General features: G+C 40.5%; 1 protein-coding gene across 1 annotated transcript in view; it reads right to left on the minus strand.

The window, feature by feature from the left end:
• The window catches only part of TSBP1 (testis expressed basic protein 1), an 84,109-nt gene that overhangs the window by 33,824 nt on the left and 37,185 nt on the right, over window positions 1-13,100 (minus strand). The window contains exons 11-16 of the mRNA XM_063605263.1: window positions 12,586-12,624; window positions 11,964-11,984; window positions 8,892-8,912; window positions 8,417-8,437; window positions 5,013-5,033; window positions 3,583-3,603 (exon numbers count right to left, since the gene is read on the minus strand). Of these exons, the coding sequence (XP_063461333.1) occupies window positions 3,583-3,603; window positions 5,013-5,033; window positions 8,417-8,437; window positions 8,892-8,912; window positions 11,964-11,984; window positions 12,586-12,624 (144 nt within the window). The remainder of the gene's footprint in view (window positions 1-3,582; window positions 3,604-5,012; window positions 5,034-8,416; window positions 8,438-8,891; window positions 8,913-11,963; window positions 11,985-12,585; window positions 12,625-13,100) is intronic.

Consider the following 13,100-nt stretch of genomic DNA (forward strand, 5'->3'; position numbering starts at 1 on the left):
ATATCCTTCCCTTCCCTTGTTGACAAGTCACTATAAACTTCGGGTAGTTTCCGAACTTTATCTCTCTATTTTGGGTTTGGTATTCTCCTTTATTCATTCCTTACAGGAGTGGAGCAGCAGCTAAATAGAGGAATAAGCAAAAGAAATGAAGAAATGTGAGTTTCCACACACACAAGACAGAAATGAGCAGAGAGGAAAAGTATGCCAGGCCCTATAGGAAGCCAAAGGCAGCTATCATACAATAGACATGGAACTTAACCAGTCATTTCTGAAGTTTCATCTGGTGGTAAAAAACGGAAGGAACAGAAAATGGAGAAATCAACGTGTAGAACAAAGTGAATTCAGTTCTCCCTTGATAGGCTTAAAGAGGGTAACTGCAGAGAGGATATGGGGGGCCCTAAAATCTGACAGCTCAGTGCATGTCCGGCCTTACGTGCCTTACTTTGTGCTTTGTAGCCTCAGACCTGTTTCTGCTGGTCTGAGGCAGGAGATTGGCTATAAAGTGATAAAGTGAGGCTTTGTTATTCCTTCTCATTTCATTTAGGGACAGTAAATGCTTGAAACACTTCTAGAGGTTCATAATGTCTTAAACTTATATGTACTTTTGTCAGTCTCATATTCTTTTTCTTTTATTTTCTTTCTTTTTTTTTTTTCTTTTTGAGACAGAGTCTTGCTCTGTTGCCCAGGCTGGAGTGCAGTGGCATGACCTCAGCTCACTGCAACCTCTGCCTCCCAGGTTCAAGCGATTACAGGTACCTGCCACCAAGTCTGGCTCATTTTTGTAGGTTTTTTTTTTTTTTTTTTTTTTTTGAGACGGAGTCTTGCTCTGTCACCCAGGCTGGAGTGCGGTGGCGTGATCTCGGCTTACTGCAAGCTCTGGCTCCTGGGTTCATGCCATTCTCCTGCCTCAGCCTCCCGAGTAGCTGGAACTATAGGCACCCGCCACCATGCCCGACTTATTTTTATTTATTTATTTTTTTTGTATTTTTAGTAGAGACAGGGTTTCACTGTGTTAGCCAGCATGGTCTCCATCTCCTGACTTCATGATCTGCCCGCCTTGGCCTCCCAAAGTGCTGGATTACAGGCGTGAGCCACCAGTGCGCCGGGCCTAATTTTTGTATTTTTAATAGAGGCGCGGTTTCATCATGTTGGCCAGGCTGGTCTTGAACTACTGACCTTAAGTGATCTGGCCCACGGGGCCTCCCAGAGTGCTGGGATTATAGGCATGAGCCACTGCGCCCGGCCTCATTTTTTTTTTGAGACAGAGTCTCGCTCTGTCGCCCAGGCTGAAGGGCAGTGACACGATCTCGGCTCACTGCAACCTCCACCTCCCGGGTTCAAGCGATTCTCCTGCCTCAGCCTCCTGAGTAGCTGAGATTACAGGTGTGCACCACCACGTCCGGCTAACTTTTGTATTTTTTTTTTTTTTTTTAGACAGTCTCACTCTGTCACCCAGGCTGGAGTGCAGTGGTGAGATCTCGGCTCACTGCAATCTCCACCTCCCAAGTTCAAGTGATTCTCCTGCCTCAGCCTCCCAAGTAGCTGGGACTACAGGCATGCGCTACCATGCCTGGCCAATTTTTTGTATTTTTAGTAGAGACGAAGTTTCACCATGTTGGCCAGGCTGGTCTTGAACTTCTGACCTCAAGTGATCCACCCACCTTGGCCTCCCAAAGTGCTAGGATTACAGGCATGAGCCACCTTGCCTAGCCAAATTTTTGTATTTTTAGTAGAGACGGGGTTTCACCATGTTTGTCAGGCTGGTCTTGAACTCCTGACCTCGTGATCCACCTGCCTCGGGCTCCCAAAGTGCTGGGATTACAGGCATGAGCCACTGTGCCTGGCCCCGGCCTCATTTTCTTTAGTCACTCTTGTTCACTAACCTTTTAATTAATTAATTATATTTAAGAGGTACAAGTACAGATTTCTTATGTCATATATGGCATAGTGGTGAAGTCTGGGCTTTTAGTGTACCCATTACCCAAATAGTGAATATTCTACCCAATAATTTTTATTGACTTGAAAAGCTTTCTTCCTACTCTTCTTTACTAGGGCTGTTGGGAGCCACTAATTTTTGTTAAAGTCATTTAAATTTTAATCAGTTCATTTTGCACTTTCTCCAAATCGCTTATAACTTAGGGGAAAGCTAGAAAGGAATAAAATAGCAATATATTTTTCATTTATACACTATCATATTTTTAAATTGTTTACACATAAGGGAGAAGGAGTCAAGCAGGGGAGAAAAGGGAAAGGGAATTCATGTATCCATGTAGATTCTCTGGCACATGGTGGCTATTAGGGAACTGTGGACCAGATGTGACCCTTCCTTTAGCCCCAGTGAGATCCTCTGAGGTGAGCTGGCTTATGTTTATCCTCCCTGTAATAATTATGAGAACTTCCAAGGCTATAAGTCTTGGCAATCTGTGAGTACTGAGAAAAGCAGTCTTGATTCAGGGGAATAGTCAATAACAAATGGCTCATATTCATTCACAAAAAGGATAGTTAGAACCAGAATTCAGGGCAGTAAATATCCAGTTTTAATGGTCGTAGTGTGGTTGTGTGGGGTGCTGCCTGCCCTCTACACATTTTGGGTTTGTTTTCCCAAGTTATCTTATAGGACTGTAAACTCCATGGCGTCAGTGACCAACCATATCTTTCTCTCCCTTATTCGTGACTTTATCCTCAGTGCTCAGCTTAGTATCAGATACATGGTAGGAGCTCAGCTAGATGAAGGAATGTTTGTTTGAATATATGTGACTTGCCCTCTGATAATTCTTCCTGCTTGACTTAAACTTTCTAATGCTATCCCTTAATTTCTAGATTCAGAATTTCCCATGTCCTGGGGTTGGTTCGATGCCCTAGATTTTAACACCAGTTTCTCCCTAGCTCATCACAATATGAACTTTCACTTTATTCTCTTCCATATGTGATGCTTCTGCCAGTTCCTGTAAATTACAGCCCAATTACTGTTATATCCTGTTCCATGAGGTGCTCTGTCCTATCTTTCTTTTCCTCTCTCTTTGTCATGCGTGTGTGTGCGCGCGCGCACGTGTGTTGGGGATGTTTGGAGATAGTAGCCGGATAGGACATGAGGAAAGAGAAAGGCCTTTGGAGAGAAGACTGGAGAACTCAGGTTAGACTAGACCCTGCATAGTATTTCCTGTTAAATTTTATTGTTTTTTCTCCCTTTTGTATTTATTCTTAAAATTTGATTTTCTTTTCTCATTTCCTCCTCATTGTCTCCTCCATTATCTTTGAGTAGGCCCTTTAGAAACTACAAAGCACTTCAGAACTGGAAAGCTGCTCTTATTATTCTCTCTCTGCTACTTTAGCAAATTCTTGTATATTGTTATAGAAGACATTATGACTATTTCTGGGGACATTTTCTTACTCTTTTTCTTTTAAAAAAATAGCCCTGGAGAATTCTCAGTAGGTTGAAATCAGGAAGCATAAAAACATGTGTAAAATAACTGCTCTTATGGCAGTGAGACACATCTAGGGCATTTGAGACAGGGAACAGGCCCTCTAGACACTGTAGAAGATCAAGGAACCTGGAGGGAGAAGGATAGATAAGGTACTTACCATTGGGTCCAGGATATTGTACTAAAAAATAGAAACAAACAAATTAAACACACACACACACACACACACACTTCTATTTTTTGAGACAGAGTCTCTCACTCTGTCGCCCAGGCTGGAGTGTGGTAGGGTGACCTTGGCTCACTGCAACCTCCACCTTCTGGGTTCAAGTGATTCTCGTGCCTCAGCCTCCTGAGTAGCAGGGATTACAGGTGCCTGACACCATGCCTGGCTATTTTTTGTATTTTTAGTAGAGATGGGGTTTCACCATGTTGGCCAGGCTGGTCTCGAACTCCTGACCTCAGGTGATCCTTGGCCTCCCAAAGTGCTGGGATTACAGGTGTGAACCACTGTGCCTGGCCCCAAAACACCTCTATTAGTGATATTTTCCAAAGGCAAGCAGTGAAAATGATTTTCTCAGGAATTACTAAATCTCAGTATTCAGGATTAAATATTTTTCACTGCACTGCTGCTGTACTCTAGCCTCTCCATAAGAACCAGATCTTCTTTTAGGAGATTATTAACCCTGTTTTAGCATAACCACTTCATTCTTGCTTTTCACTATAGGTGTTGGAGATGAGATCCTTAATTGTATTCCTTTCCCCATATTCCCCCAGTGTTTTTCCTCAGATCACTCTGTTTCACTCTCAGCTATCTTTATGTTCTTGTTCATTTCTTATATTCTTTTCCAGATTCGATTACACCTTTGCCTTAGGAAGTTATTCTAATGATTACTGACAAGCCACTATAATCATTATTAAAACAATGCCTATCTATTATGAATTTTAAGGTAATGGAATTTCCATTTTCTAAAATATAATTGGTTGCCCAGAGAGATGGTTAGTGTTAATCCAAACTGCACCATTTTGTAAGCCTCCAGCAATTTGAAGACCTTGGTAAAAGTGAAACATTCCACGGGGGTTCGGGCTGTGAGAAACATTCTGCCTAACCACCTGAACACAAGGTGGACAAAGGGCCAACTAAAGAAACATCCCTATCATATTCAGCTGGGAGAAAGTGCAAGGAACACTACATTCTGCAGGAACAAGAGCCAGAACCCCCTCATCATGGGAACATCTTATCAATATCCTGCCGGCCAGCAAGCCATACTACCCAGACCCCTCCCGCCTATACCTATAAGTACCCCCAGCCTGTAAGCAGCAGTGGGCACTGGCATTAGGCTGGTTCCCCACTTCTGTAGGTCTTATGCTGGACGTAAAGCCTACATTTGCTGTACAGCCGCCACTCTCTCTGTGTCTTTCTTTAACCCTCGCCTTCCCTCCAAAACCTAACAGTTACGATATGGGGAAATGAAAGTCTAAGAAATATGATTTTTAGCTTCTTTAACCCAGATACTTAAACAGTTGGAGCCAGTCTCCTTCAGACATAGTAAGAAGCCAGTAGAGATAAGTTGATATATACAGGCAGCTTACCAATAGGTCCTGGAGTTTGCACTAAAAAGAAATTCAAATTGGCATATTAGTACAGTTATTTGACTGGAGAGTGTATTTTTCACTAATTGTATCCTAGAAGTGAGGCTTTGAGAGGTAGAGCAGGGGAGAGGAAGTGATATCAGTTATGAGATCATTAGGGAGACGTAATCCAACTATATTAACTATAGAAAAAAGGAAAAAGGATATTTAGCATTTACTGCAATATTTCAGCCCAAGGTGAAGGTTTTTATAGGATCCTTGCCAACCTAAGAGATACTAGGGAAAGGCAAAACTTTGTTATTAGGTATTAACATTACTGATGGTAGGGAAAGGTGAAACACTTCCTGTCAGTAAGAGTAGAAGATATTTCTTTCTCAAGGGACTGTTCTTTCACTAAAATCTTTATTTCTGATCAACTAATATGTTCCAGAGGTAGACATTAGAATAGGAGGTTAGAATCTAGTTTCTTCTTCTCACAGCTTCCAGCTTATTGGAGAGTGATAGAGCAGTGACTGCTGCTTTGATTAGCTTTAGAGTCTGTGAGCAAAGAGTCAACAAAGCCTTCTGTTTTTTTTGTTTTGTTTTGTTTTGTTTTTTGAGATAAGGTCTCACTCTGTCACCCAGGCTGGAATGCAGTGGTGCAATCCTAGCTCACTACAGTCTCGACCTCCTGGGCTCAAGTGATCCTCCCACCTCAGCCTCTTGAGTAGCTAGGACTACAGCTGCATGCCACTATTCCTGGCTAATTAAAAAAATTTTTGTAGAGATGGGGTCTTGCTCTGTTGTTGCTCAGGCTGATCTTGAACTCCTGGTCTCAAGTGATCCTCCTGCCTTAGCCTCCCAAAGTGCAGAAATTACAGGTGTGAGCCCATGCCTGGCCAAAACCTTCAGTTTTTAATGAGAATTTGGCCTTCAGTTGATTTTCTAGCTCTGATCGCCTGGTGACCTGATAAATATCGAAAGCCTGTTATGTTTTTGTTGTTGTTGTTTTTTTTTTAGACGGAGTCTCACTCTGTCGTCCAGGCTGGAGTGCAGTGGCACGATCTCGGCTCACTGCAACCTCTGCCTCCTGGGTTCAAGCGATTCTCCTGCCTTAGCCTCCTGAGTAGCTGGGACTGCAGGCGCACGACACCACACCCAGCTAATTTTTGTATTTTTTTAAGTAGAGATGGGGTTTCACCATATTGGCCAGGCTGGTCTCAAACTTCTGACCTTGTGATCCGCTGGTCTTAGCCTCCCAAAGTGCTGGGATTACTGCACCCAGCCGAAAGCCTGTTATGTTATTTAGCAACACTGCTTACATAAGAATGATCCTTGATGTTAGACTGCATCTGAACTGGGAGAATTGTAAATATGTATTAAGGAGCCATAACTTTGGGCTTCCCTGAGTGTAGTGACCCATGTATTTGGTCATATTCCTTACGGGATCCCTGCAGGTAATGTGTATGGGGTTCTTATAGGAGATTTTAGTTCCTGGTGGACCTGTGGGGTTTCTAAGCGAGGTCAGCTCCCAACTCAACTGACAGAAAGCCAAACAGAATAGGTCCTAGGTGGCTATGTGGACACCTGCATAGATCATGGCGAGTACTACTCCCACAGCAGAGGGATAGCTGTTAATGCCCTTGCTGGCAAACTGTGCTTCCTGCCTTAGGTCCTACTGAGTAGACTGTTCCCAGATGAGAGCTATGGTAATCTTCTAAGTCTGCATGGTTAGTTGAATCTAAAAAGACCATATCCTCACCCAGTGGGCATTGCAGTTAATAATCCTTCACTTCAGTGTCACTCAGAATGAGAAATATCCACATTTTGATCAATAATCCTCGAACTTTTAACTCTGAATTTTTTTTTTTTCCTGTGTAAAACACCTGGAAGATGGCTTTCCAGATCTGGATACCCTTGGCTATGAGCAGTAAACCAGTAACACATTTAGATATTATGCTAACTTAATAGTTGCTTTGCCTGTATCTACAAATATGTATCTTTGATTCTGAAGTAGAACTCATATGATACCTGCCCTCTTGACATAAGTTACTAAATCCTTGGATAGGTGATCACTTCAAAATTTTGTTTCTTCAGTTTTTCTATATTCTCTTCCTTCCTTTCCGGTTTCAATTTGTGACTTTTTGTACCTTTATTTTTATTCTCTTTCTCAACATACTCATTTCCCTTCTTTATTCTCTTATGTGCCAATTCACTTACTCTTTCTGCTTCCAATTTTCTTCCTACTTTTGTTCTTTTTAAATTTTCTCCTATTTATCTCTCTCTAAACTGCATCTTCATTCTGTGTCTGTTACTATTTGTGTTACTCATTCTCTCACTTTTTCTCCTCTAGGCCTTTACTACCCTTTAATCTCAATATTAGAAGTTCATTTTATTCATTGTTAATAACATGTTATAACACCCAAAAATGATAGTGGAAAGAATGAAGAGTTAGTAAAACTTCAGTCTTAATTTTATTAACTAACCCATCCTCTTATTTTTTTGAGAAATGACTCCTGACCCTCAGTTTCCTCATCTCTAAATATGGGGATAATAACTGCCTTACTCATTGCCATTTGAATGTTGTTTAGATGCAACAAAGTAATGTACGCGAGGGTTAAAAAAACAGTAGTAAGACATTATAGGGATCACTCAAAGAATGTGACTAGGTTGCTAAAAGTTGCTGAAAATAGAGCCTAACTCTTCTGGAGAGAACTTTTCAGGGCAATTAGAAAGGAAAGGAAGGCCGGGCGCGGTGGCTCACGCCTGTAATCCCAACACTTTGGGAGGCTGAGGCGGGCGGATCAAGAGGTCAGGAGATCGAGACCATTCTGGCTAACAGAGTGAAACCCCACCTCTACTAAAAATACAAAAAAATTAGCCGGGCGTGGTGGTGGGTGCCTGTAGTCCCAGCTACTCGGTAGGCTAAGACAGGAGAATGGCGTGAACCCGCGAGGTAGAGCTTGCAGTGAGTGGAGATCATGCCACTGCACTCCAGCCCGGATGACAGAGCGAGACTCCATCTGAAAAAAAATAAAGGAAACTTAAAATTTGCATTATTTTACAAAGTGAAGATAATCTAATAATGGAAAAATTATTTGCATGGAAAGCAAAGCAGGAAGTTTAGGTGCTGGGTTCTAAGTCTTTATTAAGTATTGGCTCTACAGAGCTAGATTATATGCTGAAGTGGAAACAGCTTAGGACCATCTCTAGCAGGATATTTTTCACTTTGCATTTCAGCTTCATAGTTAATATATTTTTATTGCAGAACCTGGATGAGTCCAATCTGGAGTTCTGGGTGAGATTATGAGGTGGCAGAAGGACTTGATCCTTGAGTCCTTGGGCATGAATAATTGAAATAAAAATAGATTGATGTTCTAAGTAAAGTACCAAAAGGCATTATAATTGAGAATCAGATGACTTACCAATGGTTTTTTGAGAGAGCTCTAAAAAAAAAAGAGAAAAGAAATCAGTAGCTATATATATATTTTATATATACTTTTTATTTATATACTTTAATTTGTATACTTTCCCTAGTAGGAATCTGCATCACTATTGTCAAGTTCAGCTGCAGTTGAGTAGTAGAAATGGTGACTTTCTTGCTATGGCAAACTAGTACATATAAGGGCCTCCTCATCTAAAAATCCCTTGTGTGATGCTGAGAAGCCATTGGAAATCTGCAAGGGTTCATTCTCCACTTTGTAGTTTGTTTTTATTGGTGAAGTGTACATTCACACAGCTAATCATGACTTACTGAAATGCTAGGTTGAAGAAAAATAAGGGTTGAAGAAAATGTGAACTCCAAACCCTTGAAATCCCAACATGGAAACCAGGTAGCGATCCCTAAGATACTGCAGGAAAGTAAAATGCTCACTGTGGAGAATCAGAGAGCAAACTTACTGATAGGTCCTGTAGCTCCGGCTGTGAGAGAGAAAGAGGGAGAAAGAAAAAGATATCAGTATGCTTCACCACTGTGAAGGAAATTCCCATTTCCCAACACTCGCTCTAGGGAGTATCATAAATAGAAACAACGGGAAGATCAAGAGTTGCTTGTATGGCGAGCCTCAGGCAGGCTCCCTGTTGCACAATATAAGGGACCTACAGGAATGGAGGCCTCCTCCTGCTTTCAGTGATGGTTGAAAATCTTCAGAGGGTTGGGAAAGACTCACTCCATATTAATCTGTTATGCCTCTATTTTTCTTCTTACATTTTCTTGCCCCTTGCCCCTAGTTTCCTTAGAGACATGGTTTATTTGAAAGGTGTACCTTCCCTTGCTGATGGATCATTATGACTATTTCTAAGAGGGCTGTTTTGGTTTATATTTTTAAATGTTAGCCTGTGAGATTTCTTAACACTTTGTGCATGGCCTCTTTGGAAACTATGTAATAGGAATGCCAGGGGAGTTGAGAAAGACAGTGTTAAAAAAGCAAGTCACCCCTAAACCTCAGCATCACACAATATACCCATTAGCAAACCTGCATAGGCACCACCTGAATCTAAAACAAAAGTTGAAATTATTTTAAAAAATGCAGGGCAGATCAGGCCCCAAGACCTTGTAGGTCAGATATCAAAGGGACCAGAGTGGAAAAACAAACTTGATACTTATGAATAGGGGCTGTGAATTGCACTGAAATACAAAAAGGAGGAAAGTGTGGTTTGACGTTAATAGAATTTTCATTTTACCAGTATTGTTTCTAAAGAAACTATGAAGCAATTCAACCAGAGGAGAACAACTACTGTGGGACTGCAGATAATCTTAGCCTGGAAGCTGCATAACCCTCCTACCAGATCAAATCATTCAGCATCCATCTTAAATGAGAAATTTAAGTAACTAAAAATAATAAATATAAATAATTAAAATAAACTACAGTTTTAAACATGAATTATTTGGCTTTCCCTTGTCCTAAACTCAGTAACAATTCAGGATATTGTGTCTGATTGCTTGGGCATCAGAAGGTGTCAGAAGATTTGAATACAATTAAGAAGTATGAGTGAGAAATCCTGCAGGGGTAGAAATGGTAACAGTTAGGATGTGGAGAGGACCCCATATCCTACAGAAGGCCAAAGAACATTAGAGGAAACAGAAAAGGAACTCACTTATAGGTCTAATAGTTCCAGTTAAAATATGGAAAAAACAAAATAGAACTAATGAGAAAATACTGTTTGCATTAAAATTCTTCCTGGGAAAACATCACAAATGTAGACACCAGGAGCAAAATTTCCACTTCAGTGGAGGAACAAATAAAGTTTATAAATGCTTCTTTCTTCATCTTGGAGGATCCCGGTTACTGGTGGAATCTGCCAGCTGGAACTGCGGAGACGCACATTTGGTCAGGCAGCGTTCCTTCCCCTTTCCCGACGGGTGTCCTGCTTGTATCTCAGGAGATTACACAGGCCATTGCCTGTCTTCCAGCTGGCTAATTTGAACTTACTTAGCTAGAATCTATAGCCTCATCTGAAGGAGACAGTGGGAATTGCTGTCTCTGTAGTGATTTTGGCCCTTATTCAACAGAGTAACTTGGCCTGCCATGTAAAAGGGAATAGAAACTGCTAGGTTGACTTAAGACATTTATAGGTATGAGTAGTGGGCAAAGGAATTGAGACACTAGACCCACATACTTGTTAATAATGCAGTAACAGTCTTCTTCTTTATGACCACACACACACATACACACACACACACACACACACCCCACCACACCTCTCTACACCTCATAGGCTATAAGTGATCCTCTCACCTTGGCCTCCCAAAGTGCTGGGATTACATGTATGAGCCACTGTGCTTGGCCTAATATGTGCTTTTATGATACCTACCCAGTATTTGCTCTCAAAGTTTGACTTGATTATTTTAATAATGTTTCATTTGTGTAAATACTCCAAGAGGAGTAGACACAGGATGTGATATACCATGAGCTTTAATTATCAAATCACTTTTTTTCTCCTTCCTTCAGAGTTAGTCCTGTCTCAGGGGCTCAAGCTCTGAACATCCTCAAAAATGAAGGATAGAAATGTGTTAAGAAGTGAATTAAACCCTGATGAGTTTCATCTTTCTTGTCTTTGGCTTTAAGGTCACTCTTGGTGTGGGGAATTTGCAGGGCTGGAAAAGCTGGTTAAATTTGGACCAAGTGCATTCATCTTTTTATTTCCTCTCTCAGGGCAGAGAATTAAAATCCTGTAGAGCAATGGTTCTTAAACTTTGGTATGCACGCAAATCACCTGGGGATCTTATTAAAATGCAAAGTCTGATTTAGTAGGTCGGGGTGGGCAATAGGCTGAGATTCTGCATATCTAAAACTCCAGGGTGACGTTGATGCAGGCCCTTGGACCCACTTTAAGCATCAAGGCCATAAAGGGCCGGCAAAATCTCAGATCATATAAAAGTCATTGTTTCCATTTACCATTTTTTTTCCTTTTTAAATCAACTTCCTCTCACTTATTCCTTATTCTCTATTCCCAACCAGTGCTTCTTCCAGAGATATATGCTACAGTTTCATTTAAAATTCTATCTGGATACTTATTTCAGATTTATTCTTTGTTCATAACAGGGGATATACATCCCACACAAACATCAGTGACAGTCTGGGATCCTCGGTCAGTGAGCTGGGACTCACTGCATGTCACTGAAATTTTCTTGGTGGGTCTTAAGTAGAATGGCCACCATCAAGCCTCTTTCTTTGAGTGTTACTGGGTTTTCTCACAGGGGAATCTTTCTTCCTTTCACTTGACCATTTTTTGTTCTTCACTCTTTTCCCTTTGCTGTTGAATCTCAAGATTTCGGAAAAGTTAAAGGCAATAGTAGTTTCTTACAGAGGCACCCCAGTTTATTAAGATAAGAATAGGGAATAAAGAAGGGGAAAGGAATGGACAATTTGTGAAAGAAATAAAAAAATCTAGGAATATGAGTGTCTTACATATTCTAACAGTTTAGTAAAGCAAAGCACATGAGAATTAAAGGGCAGAAAAAGAACTTACTCATGGCTCCTGCAGTTCTGGCTAAAATACAAACAAAAAAGGTGAGTTTGAAGAGAGCATGACTCAAGGGTGTTTATCTCAGGGAGTTTCAGATCAAGCATTTACTACATATTTGATTTACATGGAAAGGCAGCAAGAAGGTAAGTAGGCATTTTCCTTTTTTCCTTAGGAGACTGTTAAAATCATACTCCCTGCAGTTATTTTTCTTATTCTTAATTTTCATTATCTTCCTGCTGTCAAATCCTTCTAAAGGTTATAGATAATTTTCCCTGGCCCCAGAATCTTTTTCACAATTTCATTAATTAATCTAGTTTTTATTATAAGAATTTCCACTTTGTTAAATGAAAAAATTAATCAGTCACTTAGAGGATCTTGAAATCAGCCTCAAATTCCTCACACTGGTAAAAGAGAGAACAGTAAAATTGCAAGTTTTTCTCCTTTCCTCCATCTTTATGTGCTTTCTCACCACCTTCCCCATTCCTCTGGTAGCAGGCACATTATAGAAGATCAAAATCATTACACATGGTATGCATGTATCAAAATATCACATGTATCCCATAAATTTGTACAATTATTAGGTGTCAGTAAAAAAAGGACTGAGTTGTATATATGGGAAACTTACAAGGAGGTTCTTCAGTTGTTTGTAAACATTTTATACTACCTATAATAAAAATTGAAAAGTGTAACATTACTTAGATTTAGACTTTCAGAAGGCATGGAGATAGACAATCCCATTCCCTCCTCCCCTTCCCCAGGTGTGGTACAAACAGTCTTGAGGTTAAAGAGCTGAGTCCGACTTTTGCTATTCTCTAGCTCTGTGATTTTGGGCAAGTCACTAAATGTTTTGAACATTAATTTCCTCATCTCTAAAACAGAAGTTGTGTCCTCTGTCTTACCTATATTGTGAAGTTGCAGTGAAAAATCAGGAGTAATAACAGAAGGGAAAGATGAAAAGTTGTATTAGAAATGTTATGGAAAGAAATATTCAGTAACTATACATGAATGAAACACTTCGGCAAAGTAGTAAGCTACTTTATATTTTACTTTTTTCTGCTTTAATTTTTCCTCTTATTTCTGACTGTCATTTGGAAAGTTCTGAGTCCTGACAGCAGAGCATTATAATGTGCACTTAATTGT

The sequence above is a fragment of the Pan paniscus genome, chromosome 5 (assembly GCF_029289425.2).
Source record: "Pan paniscus chromosome 5, NHGRI_mPanPan1-v2.0_pri, whole genome shotgun sequence".
Lineage (NCBI taxonomy): Eukaryota > Metazoa > Chordata > Mammalia > Primates > Hominidae > Pan > Pan paniscus.